General features: G+C 37.1%; 2 protein-coding genes across 3 annotated transcripts in view; one reads left to right on the forward strand and one right to left on the reverse strand.

Annotated features, from left to right (window-relative positions):
- ptprr (protein tyrosine phosphatase receptor type R) overlaps positions 1 to 3,572 on the forward strand; it is a 37,305-nt gene extending 33,733 nt beyond the window's left edge. The window contains exon 13 of the mRNA XM_048156434.1: positions 1,681 to 3,572. Coding sequence (XP_048012391.1) covers positions 1,681 to 1,774 — 94 coding nt within the window. The 3' untranslated portion in view covers positions 1,775 to 3,572. The remainder of the gene's footprint in view (positions 1 to 1,680) is intronic.
- A 5,006-nt stretch (positions 3,573 to 8,578) lies between these two features.
- On the reverse strand, positions 8,579 to 17,011 carry LOC125245727 (gastrula zinc finger protein XlCGF52.1-like). Of its 2 annotated transcripts, none has more exons than XM_048156447.1 (3): positions 16,879 to 17,011; positions 14,405 to 14,539; positions 8,579 to 10,078 (listed from the first exon to the last, which is right to left on the reverse strand). In XM_048156447.1, exons 2-3 carry the CDS (start codon positions 14,487 to 14,489, stop codon positions 9,003 to 9,005), a joined length of 1,161 nt encoding a protein of 386 aa, XP_048012404.1. In that variant the 5' UTR covers positions 14,490 to 14,539; positions 16,879 to 17,011; the 3' UTR covers positions 8,579 to 9,002. The 2 variants fall into 2 exon arrangements, with proteins under 2 accessions (XP_048012404.1, XP_048012405.1); XM_048156448.1 differs by lacking the exon at positions 16,879 to 17,011 and adding an exon at positions 16,477 to 16,850.
- Positions 17,012 to 17,412: the final 401 nt, after the last annotated feature.

Here is a 17,412-nt window from a genome sequence, read left to right on the forward strand (position 1 = left end):
TCCATGGTTTCTACAAAATAAAACCGGAAACTGAGGGTAACGCGGGTATGACGCAATTGACAGGTGACTCCTCACACGTCCCGGAGCCTTGGTTAAAATTGCAATTTTCTCACGATTTACAAATAGTTGGAAACATTTGGGATATTGTAAGTACTCAAGTGAACAAAATATATAACACTGGCCTAGTGGTTTTTGGATATTTTACTGCAAAAATATTACATATTGCACCTTTTTGCAATTTCAACCTCTTACTTTAATTTTTGGCTCAATTTTACTATACTGTTACAGCCACACCGGTTCATTTGTGTGTATAATAGTGTGTCTGTGAGTGTGTCTTCTTTGAGTGGGTGTGTCTGTTCTGTACTCTGTGTTTTAGAGTGTAACCTCTTTCTTGGTGTTTTTTTTTTTTTTTTTTAACTGCTTTGTGGCTGAATTATTGATTTTTATTTCACACATTTGCAAAAACACTCTGTGTTATAGTTGCACTAGTTCATATATGTGTGTGTAGGGGGTTGGGTGTGTCTATTTTGCACACTTGACATTTTAGAGTGTCACCCCTTCATTCCTGTGCACTTTTTTCTGCACAGTTGCTGATTTGTAGTTTGTACCACCAAAAGATTCTCTGAGTTTTGTATTTTTTTGTATTTTCCATTAATTTCCTATGTCGGTCATTTTTGATTGTGAAAGAACCAAGTATGATTTTTTTTTCGACCCTTTAAAGGATTAGTCCACTTTTAAATAAAATTTTCCTGATAATTTACTCACCCCCATGTCATCCAAGATGTTCATGTCTTTCTTTCTTCAGTCGAAAAGAAATGAAGGTTTTTGATGAAAACATTCCAGGATTATTCTCCTTATAGTGGACTTCAATGGGCACCAAACAGTTGAAGGTCAAAATTACAGTTTCAGTGCAGCTTCAAAGGGCTTCAAACGATACCAGACGAGGAATAAGGGTCTTATCTAGAGAAACGATCGGCCATTTTCGGAAAAAAAAATACAACTGTATATGCTTTATAAACACAAAATATCGCCTTGCACGTGCTTTCCGCATTCTTCAAAACGCTTACGCCGTCCCTATTCTATTTACGAAAAAAAAAAAAAAAACTGGCGCCGCATTCATTCCGTAAGGAGGCCACTGAAATCCATTATAAGGAGAATAATCCTGGAATGTTTTCATCAAAAACCTTAATTTCTTTTCGACTGAAGAAAGAAAGACATGAACTTCTTGGATGACATGGGGGTGAGTAAATTATCAGGAATATTTTATTTAAAAGTGGACTAATCCTTTAACATATCCAAATCCTGTCCATTTTTTGTGTGTGTGTGTGTGTGTGTTCACATAGCTAATGCAACAAAAGTCACCAAGTGTCATCCCATTCCGATGAAGCAAATAAATGTAAAATTTCAAAACGTAAACTTTTTTGGTCGTTTTTGACCTTAGAGGACCAGAGGGTGTAAAACAAACATCTTAATTATCATTTTAATAGTTCTTAAATTTGGGAACGGAACACAGGAATCGCTAAACAGCCTAATGTGATTATTGTGAAGGTGGCGCTGTTGCATATTCAACAGGCTTGCTGTTTCAGAACAGTTTGCAGTCAATAAATATCAAGTGATTGCTTATGTTGATGAATTATGCCAATGTTGTTGCCTGTAATCATGTGGCGTGTTTTTCCACAGGGGTGGTATGATCCAGACTGAGGAACAATATGAATTTGTGCATCATGCCTTGAGTCTCCATGAAAGCCGCCTTCCTGCGGAGCCTGGACAATGAATTTTAACACCTAGAGGAGCTTCAGTTTTCATACCAAGATATCTGCTATTGCCATGAGGTGTCTGAATCAAGAGAGAAGGCGGCAGATAGTGTTTGAGAAGATGGATTTTTGTTACGTGTGTGTCAAGGCAAGGGTTGCACACATCTGATGTTGTCTGGAAGCCGGTGTTGTCGGCAAACGTATTACTTGTCATAACTTTTCAATAGCCTCTGTCAGCTTTTCAAGGCTCTCAAATGGTTTTGCCACTAGTGTTAAAGTGTATCAGTGTCATTGTACAAGGTCCAGTTCCACTAAATAATGCTTTTTTAACACAGTACACACAGCATAAAGACTTTTATATCAGTTTTGCTTCATTTTTTCCTGATTATAGGTTGCAAAACACCGTGGGCATTTTAAATATACTGAATTGTCTTTATGCTGCAGTATAAATGAGGTATTAATATTCTGCGTATGATAGAATGATCATGTTTCATCAGAATACACATTCATTTTTCATTTTTGTACCTATTTGTTAACAGTTTATGAGCATATTCTTCTGCTGATGCAGAACACGATTTTAAAATATTTTGACTGTTTCCTGTGTTGCTGCTGCTGAATCTACAGCTGCGAGTTTAAAGTCTAAATTGAATGTTATGAGAGACTGGAAGCCTCAAAATTGATATTGCGTTGTCATCGCTGTAATGCACACAACAGCAAAACCAGCAAACAAATGACTCATATGAGCGGGTTCTTTTAAATAACAAGCAAATATGGCATTCATAATTTTTCTACTCTGTCACCGATCCTTATGGAACCAGAATTAAGTAGATTAAAACTGAATTTAAAAGTCCTTATTATTAGGGAAGAGAATGATAGAAAAATTAAATAATTGAATAAATATATAAAGAAACAAAAGCAAATACATTTGAGAGAAGTTACGTAAGTATATAATATAGCTAAAATTCTTGAGATTTTATTTTTATCTAAAGGTAATGTTATTTTAGTGTCTTATTAAATATTAATAATGTTTTAATATTTCACCCCAAATGCATACATTTTAAAGTGTATTTTAGGGTTCATGTATCCCGGGACCACAAGGGTTTTGCTGCTAATACTGCAGTTGTTTATGGCTTTAGAAATTAACTATGTTGTACGAGAGTGAATATTTCTAAGACATTTGTTTTCTATTGTATTTATTATTATGAAAATTATTGTTATTATTACCTGATACTTTTATAAACTATGGTTATCGTCAGTGTGCACTGTTACGCTATATATTTTCCACTATGTGGGCTTAATGTTAGGCAGTCAGTGACTTTTTCCTATTTATGCTTAATGACGATTAATGTGAATACTCTCAATATTAAACAATCTATCATAACCACAATAACAGTATTATAATCTGCACATATAGATGCCTCAGACAGTGAGGGTAGCAGTATAATCTGTTTTAATATGAAACTTTGGTTGTGGTAGAATTAATTAGTCTTGTATAATTGGATGTATATTATAAATGCATAACTTGGTCCTGATAATCCTTTAGAAGATATTTGTTTATGCTATACAGATAGTTCTTTGCATTTATATTGTGTGTTCGGTCCTATTACAATGTAAAACCCTCACCTAAAGCCATAATATCTCATGTTTACATTTTTGGCACTGCAAGTTCATCAAATATGCTTATTCTGTTATTAAAACCTGTCATGTGAAGAAGTGTTTTTGTAAATAAGTGAAACTGCCTAATCAGAAAGCAAAGTACAGAAACTATGATTCTGACTTTATGGTCATTACTGCCAATAAATTAACCCTCGGTTGTCATGTCTGGATCAGGTATGTTTGTTCTCAGGGGCTGTTTAAGTTTTTAGTTTTCAACTAAAAACGGAAAACTTTTTATGCGATTTGGCCATTAATTTACATTACAACGGCGTTTTTGTGACCTGAAAACGCAAACTTTTGAAAACAGGTTTCAAATTGCAAGTTTTTTTAAAACGGTCTCTATGTAAACAACAACAAAAACGCAAATCTGTGAAAATTATGACGGCATGTACATGCGCATTACATGATAATTCTATAGTGTTTCATCGCCATCTAAAGGCCATCTAAAGGATTGTTTTGACAATGGTGTCGTTAAACTCTTATCCGTTATCGTCAATTTTTTTATATATCAAATGTAATTTATGTCCCTGTTACAATTGTCCTGGTTAAATAAACATTACATATAAAGAGAGACCAAATACAATTTGAATTTGTATTTTTACACTATGTAATGTTCTATTTATTAAAACCAAGTATAAATTTCGTTAAATTTTACGCATTTTTACATTTACTCCAAAATAATAGGCTAACTGAAGGCAGTAACAATTTAATATATATACAGTATCTCACAGAAGTGAGTACACCCCTCACATTTTTGTAAATATTTTATTATATCTTTTCATGTGACAACACTGAAGAAATGACACTTTGCTACAATGTAAAGTAGTGAGTGTACAGCTTGTATAACAGTGTAAATTTGCTGTCCCCTCAAAATAACTCAACACACAGCCATTAATGTCTAAACCGCTGGCCACAAAAGTGAGTACACCCCTAAGTGAAAATGTCCAAATTGGACCCAAAGTGTCAATATTTTGTGTGGCCACCATTATTTTCCAGCACTGCCTTAACCCTCTTGGGCATGGAGTTCACCAGAGCTTCACAGGTTTCCACTGGAGTCTTCTTTCACTCCTCCATGACGACATCATGGAGCTGGTGGATGTTAGAGACCTTGCGCTTCTCCACCTTCTGATTGAGGATGCCCCACAGATCCTCAATAGGGTAGATCTGGAGACATGCTTAGCCAGTCCATCACCTTTACCCTCAGCTTCTTTAGCAAGGCGGTGGTCGTCTTGGAGCTGTGTTTGGGGTCATTATCATGTTGGAATAATGCCCTGCGGCCAATTCTCCGAAGGTAGGGGATCATTCATGGTTCCCTCAATGAACTGTAGCTCACCCGTGCCGGCAGCACTCATACAGCCCCAGACCATGACACTCCCACCACCATGCTTGACTGTAGGCAAGACACACTTGTCTTTGTACTCCTCACCTGGTTGCCTGGTTGAACCAAATAAGTTTATCTTGGTCTCATCAGACCACAGGACATGGTTCCAGTAATCCATGTCCTTAGTCTGCTTGTCTTCAGCAAACTGTTTGCAGGCTTTCTTGTGCATCATCTTTAGAAGAGGCTTTCTTCTGGGACGACAGCCATGCAGACCAATTTGATGCAGTGTGCGGCGTATGGTCTGTGCACTGACAGGCTGACCCCCCACCATTTCAACCTCGGCAGCAACACTGGCAGCACTCATACGTCCATTTCACAAACACAACCTCTGGATATGACGCTAAGCACGTGCACTCAACTTCTTTGGTCGACCATGGTGAGGCCTGTTCTGAGTGGAACCTGTCCTGTTAAACCGCTGTATGGTCTTGGCCACCGTGCTGCAGCTCAGTTTCAGGGTCTTGGTCTTCAGGGTTTCTGGATCTTCTTATACCCTATGCCATCTTTATGTAGAGCAACAATTCTTTTTTCAGATCAGAGAGTTCTTTGCCATGAGGTGCCATGTTGAACTTCCAGTGACCAGTATGAGAGAGTGAGAGCGATAACACCAAATTTAACACACCTGCTCCCCATTCACACCTGAGACCTTGAAACACTAATGAGTCACATGACACCGGGGAGAGAAAATGGCTAATTGGGCCCAATTTGGACATTTTCACTTAGGGGTGTACTCACTTTTGTGGCCAGAGGTTTAGACATTAATGGGTGTGTGTTGAGTTATTTTGAGGGGACAGCAAATTTACACTATTATACAAGCTGTACACTCACTACTTTACATTGTAGTATCATTTCTTCAGTGTTGTCACATGAAAAGATATAATAAAATATTTACAAAAATGTGAGGGGTGTACTCAATTCTGTGAGATACTGTATATATATTATTTGTGATGTTTAGCTTTTCTTTTTACTAGTCTATTTATTGTCAGCAGTCATCAAGCTTGTACACACTGATCAGTGGTCACAGACACGAAGAGGAACCTTTAATTTCCCCAAGCGAATTGCTCATCAAAAACCTGCGCAGTCATCATGTTTTCAGGCCATTTCAAGTTTGATTTTGACGTGACATAGTGTGGTGATATCGAAGGGGGTGAGTTGTTTATTTTTTTTCAGTTAGTCTTCCCATTAACGCCATTGTTGTTGTCTTCATTCAGGCTGATTCGACAAGAATGCACACGAAAACAAGAGGCTGGATTTATCGCACGAACCAATCAGTTCATTCTCAATTACCCCCCACCAAACCCACCACACGCTTTAGGGGTTCTGCTTTAACTCTATCTGATCAAGGGAGGCATGAGAAACGCGGATTCCCCACTGTAACTTCACCTGTGGGTGTTGCTATTGGACAGTGTTTCTTTAGAAAAATTAGTAACTTTTACACTTTGTAATGTAAAATTTTGTAATATTTGCGTTGTTTTGTTTTTGTAATATGGATTATTTTCTCATCCAGTTTTTTTTGAGGTGGCACTGCCTCCCTTGCTTCCTTGGAGGAAATGCCCCGGGTGTACACGTACCCTTATTTTGATGTTCTTTTCATTCCATTTGGTTTTTCCTTTTCTTCAGTTGCCTAGGTTTTTTAATGCTGCACCCAAATTTGCCTACTTTTACTACACCATAAAAGTATGTACTCTTTTTGTGGAGAAAAAGTATATGCTTTATAGTGTGTAGCAGGGCCGTGCACAGACCTTTTGAGGGGCATGTGCTGAAACTGAAAAAGGGCACCCCCCTCCCCCACACCCCACCAAATAAATAACACAAAATAATAGTCTCAAAAGCTTATATATATATATATATATATATATATATATATATATATATATATATGTTTTTAGTTTACATTACTGTAGTAAAACCATGTTTATACGTGTGAAGACGAGCGGGGAGTATACAATACCACATAAAAAAAAAAAATATCTAGCGAGCAAATACATATTAACATCGTAAACATTAACCATACTGTGTGACCATATAATATGATTAAATGTTAATGAATTAAGTGTATCAGCAGATAGCCATCATAAATCAAAGAAGAAATTTCTTAGAAATATATTTTACCTAGCTGACGAGGATCACTCAGTCGCTTGTGTCAAACTCAAATGCAGTTATGCTGGGTTTTTGACATGGTTTTTGACCAGCAAATGTGCGCAAATGTGCAATGTGCAAAAACATCACCACATTAGGCTACGTCATCATCAATAGGTTATGAGCGCTCAGTTTTTCCGGTTGTAAAATACGTTTGGCCAAAATCTCAATTTATAAAAGATGTAATACTACTGTACTGTATGCACAGGTAATTTAAGGCTATTTGTAGGCTATTGGCTATGACTAACAAATGTTAGCCCCCTCCCTCTCTCCGCCACCGGTCTCAGGCCTCAAAATGCATAAAATATGAAACTTTATAGACATACTCGTGTTTCTTTCGTAGAAACAACGTTGTAGCCTACTTATTCAAACAACAATATATTTATTTACCGTTGTAAGACGTTCAGCTGCTCTGCTGTGGAACTTCAGTTCGCTGCACTTAGGGGGCGGGGTTAAGAGGTTTGACTGACAGTTTGAGCGGATCCAAAAAGATTTTGTCACAAGCTCGTTTTAATACTTTTATTAGGCTAAATATATTTGTAAATCAGACAGACAGACGTAAACGGCGACCAATAGCATTGATTTATTGAAGAAAATAAATAAATAAAATAAAACGCCTCCAAAAAAGGGCACTTCGGAGTGAAAGGACAAAAAGGGCATGTGCTCTGCACAGGTTGAGCCCTACCTGTGCACGTGCCTGGTGTGTAGCATTAGAGCAGTAGACAAACATATGGTTTGAAGCTTGATGCTGCTATTTTGAATTAATAAACTGAACAAAAAACATTTGAAGGATGAAGTGCTCACAAGGGAATGCAAACAACACCCTTACAACCACAGAAAGATAGTAGCACCGAGTTAACGACAGAGATGAAGGTTACACTTTATTTTGATGGTCCCTTTTGAACATTCTAGACTAGAAGTAACTGCAACTACATTTTAACTTTGTCGCTCTGAAACCCTGAAAACACTTATTACAAGTTGCACGCTTCACTTTGAAACACGCAGTGCATATATTTATATAATTAAATCGTCATCTTTACGATTAGAAAATCGCACCAAGCAATATTGCGATTTCTCTTTAATACTGGTATATCTCGCAGCCCTAGACAAAACTGTTTGTGTCTGTCATTCACTGAAATTAAGCTGCAACTAATTGTAACTTTGCGCAACCCACATTTCGAAAACCCCTACTCTAAACAAATATAAATGTTATTGTTTTTCCTCACAGTTTTGCTAGTTTTAGTCTCAAGCTGATGACGTAAAATCCAGGTAAGCATGCTCCTCGAGTTGTATCAAAGTCCCTTGAAGACAAGTCATTTCACTCAGCGGCCATCTTTGAAACGCTCCTCGGCATGCAAGTGCAGCTCCTATCTCTTTGAATGAGGAAACATCAAATTCTCCAAAGCTGTTTGCCAAGCTTTCGATTAAATTTCATATTTGAAATCACTAGTGAAATCTGACAACAACGTCTCATAAATTTTGTTTCTAAATGCTTGAATCATGATAAAAAAAAAACTATATTTTTCAGGCTGGATCATTTAGAAACAAAATTTATGACTTTACCAAACGGCAATTGGTGGAACTTATTCCACCATATTGCGTGTTGCACTTTCTCCCATTCAAAACAATACGAGTGACGTGTCTTGTAACGTGATGGTTTGTATATTTATCATTTCAATTTAATCTGTAAAAGCAGACACATTTTACAGCAAGATGGAAGTTACTTTATATAATGTAAATAATAATTGATTACAATGTACTGAACTGAATTATATATATACGATTTATGCCTCTATACATTCAAAATGACTTTCAAAAAGATACATATTTTCTGGTGCCATTTTAAACCGCCAAGCCATTTAAAGCTCTTGCACACATAGAACACAAATAGGATCTCACATCTGCATACCTTCTCAGGTGTATCTGTAAGTGTGATGTCAAGATTTTTTAATAAAATCTGATCTTATTTAACTGATCAAAATCTAATTTTAATGGATCAAGTCTTCCACAAATGAATGTGCAAGCGATTATTTAAACTGCTCTATTTTGTAAACCTCTTGAAACACTGAGGAACACTACAAGTTCTTTCCAGAATGAGTTTGCAGATGACGTTTCAGGTCTTTATTATATGTGAAACTCTTTTCACACTCAAGACACGTGAAAGGCTTCTCTCCAGAGTGAAGCCTCATGTGAATGTTAAGGTTTCCTTTAAGTGTGAAACTCTTCCCACACTGAGGACAGGTGTAAGGCTTCTCTCCAGTGTGAACTCTTGTGTGAACCTGAAGATTTGCTTTGTTTTTGAAACTCTTTCCACAGTGATGGCACATAAAGGGCTTCTCTCCAGTGTGAGTTATCACATGCCTCTTAAGATATCTCATGTCATTGAAACTCTTTCCACACTGATGACATATAAAAGAGTTCTCTCTTAAATGAATCCTCATGTGTCGATTAAAATTTAAATTATATCTGAAACTCTTTCCACACTGAGCACATACAAATGGCTTCTCTCCCGTGTGAGTTCTCATGTGAGCATTAAGGGTTGGTTTATGTGTAAAACTCTTTCCACAATGAGGGCAGGTGTAAGGCTTCTCTCCAGTGTGAACTCTTCTGTGGCTATTAAGGCTTCCATTTCGAATGAAACTTTTCCCACAGTCTTGACAGGTGTAAGGCTTCTCTCCAGTGTGTATTCTCATGTGAATTTTAAGGCTTCCTTTTAGAGTGAAACTTATTCCACACTGTTGGCAAGTGAAAGGGATCTCTCTAGTGTGAATTCTCGTGTGAATTTTAAGGTTTCCTTTTCGGTTGAAACTTTTTCCACAATGTTGGCAAGTGAAAGGGCTTTCTCCAGAGTGAATTTTCATGTGGACATTAAAGTTTCCTAGTTGATCAAAACTCTTTCCACACTGTTTGCAGGTAAAAGGCTTCTCTCCAGTGTGAATTCTCATGTGGACTTTAAGATTTCCTTGTTGATCGAAAATCTTTCCACACTGTTGGCAGGAGAAATAACTTCTAGTAGCTTGTGAGGAAGTCTTTTCAGTCTGTGAGCAATTAAAAGATTTGTCTCCAGTTGTGAAATCATGACATTCCTCATACTGATCTTTCTCTTCTGTTTCATTCAGTTCTTGACTCTCCTCTTTAAGTGCTATCAGGTCTAAGTTGAACAGAGATAAATAAAAGTTCAGGTTTAATGGCACAAAGCAAGACATAAAACATTTAGACATTTAAAGCATCAAAAACAGCAACATTGTGCTTTCAATCCTGATTCTGGGATTGTGTATATCTCTCTTATCTAACACACTCACTTGTTCAGGTGTGTTAAATAAGCCACGTTTCCACCGAAATTACCCAGAACAATTTGTCCCAGGAACTTTTTCCCCCCAGACCTATTACTAGCTGCGTTTCCATAGCGGTCTAAAGTACCGTGAAGATAGTCCGGTGACGTAGGACTGCATGCAACTTTCCAGTTCCAGCTGGATTTCGTCCTCCGCAAAGGGTTAGTTCACCCAAAAATTAAAATAATGTCATTAATTACTCACCCTCATGTTGTTCTCCACCCCTAAGACCTTTGTTCATCTTTGGAACACAAATTAATATATTTTTGATTAAATCTGATGGCTCAGCGAGGCCTGCATAGACAACAATGGTACTTCCTCTCTCAAGATCCATAAAGGTACTAAAAACATATTTAAATCAGTTCATGTGGGTACATTTGTTCTACCATAATATTATAAAGTGATGACAATATTTTTTGAGCGCCAAAAAACCCAAAAGAATGACTTTTTAACAGTATCTAGTGATGGCCGATTTCATAACACTGCTTCTTGAAGTTTCTGAGCTTTACGAATCAAATCAGTGGATCGGAGCGCCAAAGTCGCGTGATTTCAGCAGTTTGGCGGTTTGATGCCCCGCACATGACATGCAAGAAAAAAAATTTAATCGTGCGCACGTTTTATAAATCGAGGGAACGAAATAGTAAATCGTGCGCACATTTTATTATTTATTATTCCTGCATCTCATGTCCAGGGCTCCGTAGATACGCGATCCGAATCACTGATGCGACTCAAGATTCTCTGAAGCAGTGTTTTGAAATCGGCCATCGCTAGATATTGTTAAAAAGTTTTTTTTTGTTTTTTTTTGGCGCACAAAAAGTATTCTCGTAGCTTTATAATATTAAGATAGAACAACTGAACTCACATGAACTGTTTTAAATATGTTTTTAGTACCTTTATGGATCTTGAGAGAGGAAGTACCATTGCTGTCTATGCAGGCCTCACTGAGCCTTCGGATTTAATCAAAAATATCTTAATTTGTGTTCTGAAGATGAACAAAGGTCCTACGGTTGTAGAACGACATGAGGGTGAGTAATTAATGACAGAATTTTCATTTTTGGGTGAATTAACCCTTTAATAAAGCCTTGAACCTCATCGTCAGTCCATCGGTCGTATTTTTTAAACTCCATTGTTGATTTGAAAAGCAAACAACTCTTACTAAACGGACCGCAACAGACTTTAAAAAACGATGGTTGAAATAAAATGCTGCATGGAGTCACCCAATCAAAATGCTGTGTGAACTCAACCAATCAGCATGTTCAGCATCCAAGTCCCATCCCTGAAAGTTTCAGAACTTTGAAAAAGTACTACCTCGCGAGAAGGTACTTTTAGAGGGGAAAATTTTTACCCGTGACTTCATTTAGACCCTGGTTCCTGTGGTCGAAACACACTGAGTACCACCCCAAAGTTCCTAGTTCCTGGGTGGAAATGCGGCTATAAAGGAGACATACAAAGGCTACGTTCACACCGTCAGTCCAAATCCAATTATTTGTGTATCCGATTGGAATCTGATCTAAAATTAATGACATCCACATTGTATATCACAACTGTTCTGATGCCGCTCTTTCGTTTTCTGGAATATCTGCATTGGTTTATATGGCAATGATGTTGCGTTGGTTGGCATACACAAAAAACAACAACCACAACATAGAGGGGATTTGCAGTGCAGATGTCTTATTTACAACATGACAATGTGTGTAGCTGCAGAAACGTGGGCTGGTATGTGTGGGTTTATTCCGTGCTGTCGTCTCTACCAGCTTCAAAATTCACTCCCTTCTCAGTTGTCATGAAGGGCAAATTTGCTGTATAGACCAAAACCACAATTTGTACCAGGCTGTAAATGTTTTTTTTCTGCTGTAAAGTTGGGCATTTTAACATGGGACTCAATAAGATTCTGCTCTCTTTTGGAGCCTGTCCCTAGCGGCCAGTCGATGAATTGCAGTTTAAGTCACTACCGTATTGGCTTCAAGAGAAACAGGGGGTTTTACGTTTGGCATAAGAAAGTCACATAAACCACACGAAATCCGATCAGAGCAGTCAGACTGAAACGGATTTCCAGAAATGCAATTTGAATAGGATTTCAAACACATATGGATGTAGCTTGAAACACATTTCATGAGATTTTTTGCTATTCACACTTTCTAAATCGGATATGCACAAAAATCGGATTTGGACTGACAGTCTGAACATAGCCAAAATGTGCAGAGCGGAGGGTCACCAGCACCAGGACTGAAAACAATTCTCCTAGATCCTAAATCCACTAAGCTGCCGAAAGAGAAAATAGCATTATGACAAGTAGGGTGGTTCCAAGAGCCAATGGAACTGAGCAAGACTGAAGGAATGAGTGCTAACGACACCTGCATAACACACCAGTCTCGAGTCCCACAGAGGACCTCCGCCCTGCTTGCCACAAGTGTTCTCTCAACTATGTTCAGTTTTGCAGAATAACAGTTTTATGTTTTCGGCCACTAGTAAGGGTGTAACGGTACACTGAAGTCACGGTTTTGGGGTCACGGATCGAAACGAGTTGGGTACAACAGGAGAAAGCAACAAATCCACAAAGCTGGGTGTCTTTTCATTTATTTTGAACAGACAGTACTGCAAATTACACTTTGTTCCACACAGCGGCTTTTAGTCCCCCTGAGGTACTTGGTACCAGTGTTGCCCAATTGGGCTGTTCAAACTTCTGCATTATGTTCTACAATATATAGCTACTTCACGAAAAACATACTGTAGTTCGGATTATCGTACAGTATGTATCAATGAATGACATATTTTTGGATGACATGGCATGTGCATTAACGTGTGTGAAATGCCTGCTACAGTGGCATGAAAAAGTATGTGAATCCCTTGCAGAATCTGTGAAAATGAGAATTATTTTAATAAAATAAGAGGGATAATAAAAAATGCATGTTATTTTTTGTTTAGTACTGTCCTGAGTAAGATATTTTACATAAAAGATGTTTGCATTTAGTTCACAAGACAAAACAATAGCTGAATTTATTAAAATAACCCCATTCATAAGCATGTGAACCATTGATTCTCATTAAGAGTCGGGGGGTGAAAACTTTTGAATTCAAATATCAAGGTAAATTGTACTTAATTTTTCTGCCGGGAAACATGCAAGTATCTTTTGTTGGTTCTGAAGGGCAGTACTAAATGAAAAACAATGATATTTAAACAAAATAAGAAAAATTGTGACATCTTCATCCTGTTCAAAAGTTTTCACACCCCGACTCTTAATGCATCGTGTTTCCTTATGGAGCATCAGTGAATGTTTGAACCTTTTTTAATAGTTGTGTTTGAGTCCCTCAATTGTCCTCAGTATGAAAACACAGAGCTTAGTGAAGACTACTACTACTCCTTCCCTATTCTACTTACGGAAAAAAACGGAACTGTTGCCGTGTTCGTTCCTTAAGTTGAATAGGGAAGGCGTAGGACATACAGCGTAAGCTTTTTAAAGAATATGGAAGGCGGAATGGCGGAACCACTTGCAAGGCGATCATTTGTGTTTATAATCCTGGAATGTTTTCATCAAAAATCTTAATTTCTTTTCGACTGAAGAAAGAAGGACATGGGCATCTTGGATGACATGAGGGTGAGTAAATTAACAGGAAATCTTTATTTGAAAGTGGACTAATCCTTTAAAATTTTGGTTGTGTTTTGTGGCGGGTTTGGTGAGCTTTTGGGCAGGAAATAGTTGACCCAATCTGTCAACACTGCTTGGTACAGTTATAGCCTCCTTTAGTTTATTAAGCGCTAAGCAGTATGCATCTATAACAATCTATAACAGAATGCACTCTTGTATAGGTCATATTTTTTTGTAGGGATGATAAAAACAAAAGGTATTATTCAGTTACAATCATCTACAAAGCTGAAAAGCATATTGTGTTATAAAAGTACAAAATAAAAAATATGAAAAGTAAAACTTGTGCAGAGATTACTTATTGCATTCCTGTAGTCTGTTCTGCCAAGCTCCAGTGATTGGCACATCTGGCTTATATTGGCACATATTACCATTAGTCAAATAAAACTGCTTTAATTAGGACACACATGTGATATTCTTGAAAAATATCATTCATTTCTGTAGAGCTGGACATTTCAATAAGGACCAAATGACTGACTTCAGCTTTGAGAATGAAACCAACCTATTTGTTCCTCAGTGTCTTCTTGTTTCACACTGAATGCTTCTTCAATCTTGATGTCTTCAATCTCCTCTTTAATAAACGCCATCTTTATAACAGTGTGTCACATGGATCCCAGTTGCTTCACCAGGAGTGTTTCTGTGTGTTTAGACAATGTCATGTTTAAGATGAGAGTAATTAATAGAAAGAAAAATACATCCATACTAAATCTCTATGTTTGTCTCAATCAGCTGCTTCAGAAGGATAGTTAATGGCATTAAAGGTGCAATATGTAATATTTTCTGTCCGCTAGACATGTAGCTTGATGATGCCAAGTTTGAGCGTGGAATCTTGGGACATCACAGCCGGTGGAAATAATCGGGATAGGACTCGGGAAGAAATCATGTTCATGGATGCGATTATTAACGTTATTGTAGTATGAAGCAGAGCAGGACCGAGTGTTGTGGGAGCTGAACGAGGCCGCTGGAGCGATTGCGCAACACACGCCTCACAAGCAGCTGAACATTTATTATGACACAGTCGCCGGCGCAGCTTACGCTTTTTTCGGTCATGAGTATGAGGTAACTCAGCTCTGTTTATCATATTAGATACATTTGAGTGTGTTGAAAATGATGTTATAACGTTACTCTGTGCGTTCGCTCGGCGGCTGCTGTGAGACACTTGTTTGAGACGCACTGCAGTAAGATCGATTTTAGAATATCATATTAAATGCTGGATGGCTTGTGTTGATAAATAACATGGAATTGATTTTAAAACATATAGTATGATGGAGAAAATGCTGTATTACTGTTACTAAAAATAAAGCTGCATCTGATTATGCTTTATTAGCTACTTGACAAAATAATGTTTTTCTCTGAGGCATGGTAAAGCATGGTACTCGCTAAAAATCAAGAAAATTATTTAAACAATGAGACTAAACGTGTTGAGCTATATATCAATAATTAGTTTTCTGTCTATAAATATATCAAAACAGTTGTTCCCTTGCCTATTAAAACATGTAATATATTAAAGCGTCTTTGGCGTTTCCATGGTTTCTACAAAATAAAACCGGAAACCGAGGGTAACGCGGGTATGACGCAATTGACAGGCGACTCCTCACACGTCCGGAGCCTTGGTTAAAGGATTAGTCCACTTTGAAATAAAATTTTCCTGATAATTTACTCACCCCCATGTCATCCAAGATGTTCATGTCTTTTTTCTTCAGTCGAAAAGAAATTAAGGTTTTTGATGAAAACATTCCAGGATTATTCTCCTTATAGTGGACTTGTACGTGCTTCCGCTTTCCGTATTCTTCAAAAAGCTTACGCTGTATGTCCTACGCCTTCCCTATTCAACTTACAGAACGAACGCAGCACCAGTTCCTTTTTTTCCGTAAGTAGAATAGGGAAGGCATAGGACATACGGCATAAGCTTTTTGAAGAATACGGAAAGCGGAAGCACATACAAAGGCGATCATTTGTGTTTTTAAAGCATACAGTTGTATTTTTTTTAGAAAATGACCAATCGTTTCACTAGATAACACTCATATTCCTTGTCTGTTATCATTTAAAGCCTTTGAAGCTGCACTGAAACTGTCATTTTGACCTTCAACCGTTTGGAGGCCATTGAAGTCCACTATAAGGAGAATAATCCTGGAATGTTTTCATCAAAAACCTTAATTTCTTTTCGACTGAAGAAAGAAAGACATGAACATCTTGGATGACATGGGGGTGAGTAAATTATCAGGAAAATTTTATTTCAGAGTGGACTAATCCTTTAAAATTGCAATTTTTTTCACGATTTCCAAATAGCTGGAAACATTTGAGATATTGTAAGTACTCAAGTGAACAAAATATATAACACTGGCCTAGTGGTTTTTGGATATTTTACTGCTAAATTCTTACATATTACACCTTTAAATGACCTGATTAGCCAAAAAACACTACATTTTATACAAATTAATAAAAGAACACAAATTAATGAATTATCTTCATATTTAATATTTAGTTATGATTTATATTTGGTATTAAAAGGTTTGTATATTATGCTATATTTCACAGATTCCACTTTAATGAAAATATTTTCATTTTCCTTACACGTTTGTTTTCTCGTTGCATTTACACAGTTTTGACCAGCAGTTGTCGTCAGTGTGCGGTGATTCGAACACTTCGAAAACAGTGAATCGTTTTGTGAATCATTTGGTTCAATGAACGCAGTGAACGCATAGGGTGAACGCCGAGTACCTTTATCACTGCTTGTAAGTGGCGAATTTGTGTTTATGATGTACTGCTTCGCAATATGACAAACGAAATGAAACCCACATGTTCTGTTTCTCAGGTGTGGATGCACTTAACTTATATAACGTAATAACGTTCATTGTTGTTATTAGGTAAAGCATTACAGTGTTATATTCAACAATAATCCATTTAACCGTTATCTGTAAAACTGTCTGAATGGTTTATATTCATTTAAACACTTTAAACAGAAAACAAACAAACCTTCCTTCAGCCGAATCATATCGGTTAGCACAAACGCGGAAGCGAAGTGCGGCACAGCCTTACGACGTCATATAGTCAGACCAAAATAAAAGTGTTTTGCACACTATATCATTGAAATTTACATAGTGAAAACACAGAGAAATTATTCATTTAAATATTATTTGACCCCCTTTTTTTCGCAGATTCCCAAAGCTATTAATATCACTTTTTTTTTCTCAAAAGCTTCTGGCTTATATCTACATGTACTCAAGTGTGAAGTGTTCTCAATTCACAATACCACAGCATGCATTTGTGATACTCCCTGTCAAGGATAAAGTCAAGCACATATTCAGTTTTCTTCAGTTGTCAAAAAATATGAACACTTAAGTGCTTTTAATTAACCGGTTATTGCATTTTGTATTTGGGTCATTAGAATAAGTTTACAACTTACAACTAGTGTAAAAAACATAATGGAGATATAATTGATTTTGAAGTTTTATTAAGTGTTAACAATGAGATTATGTGGTTTTTATAATCAATTAACACTGTTTTTGT

This window comes from Megalobrama amblycephala, linkage group LG14 (assembly GCF_018812025.1).
Source record: "Megalobrama amblycephala isolate DHTTF-2021 linkage group LG14, ASM1881202v1, whole genome shotgun sequence".
Classification (NCBI taxonomy): Eukaryota; Metazoa; Chordata; class Actinopteri; order Cypriniformes; family Xenocyprididae; genus Megalobrama; species Megalobrama amblycephala.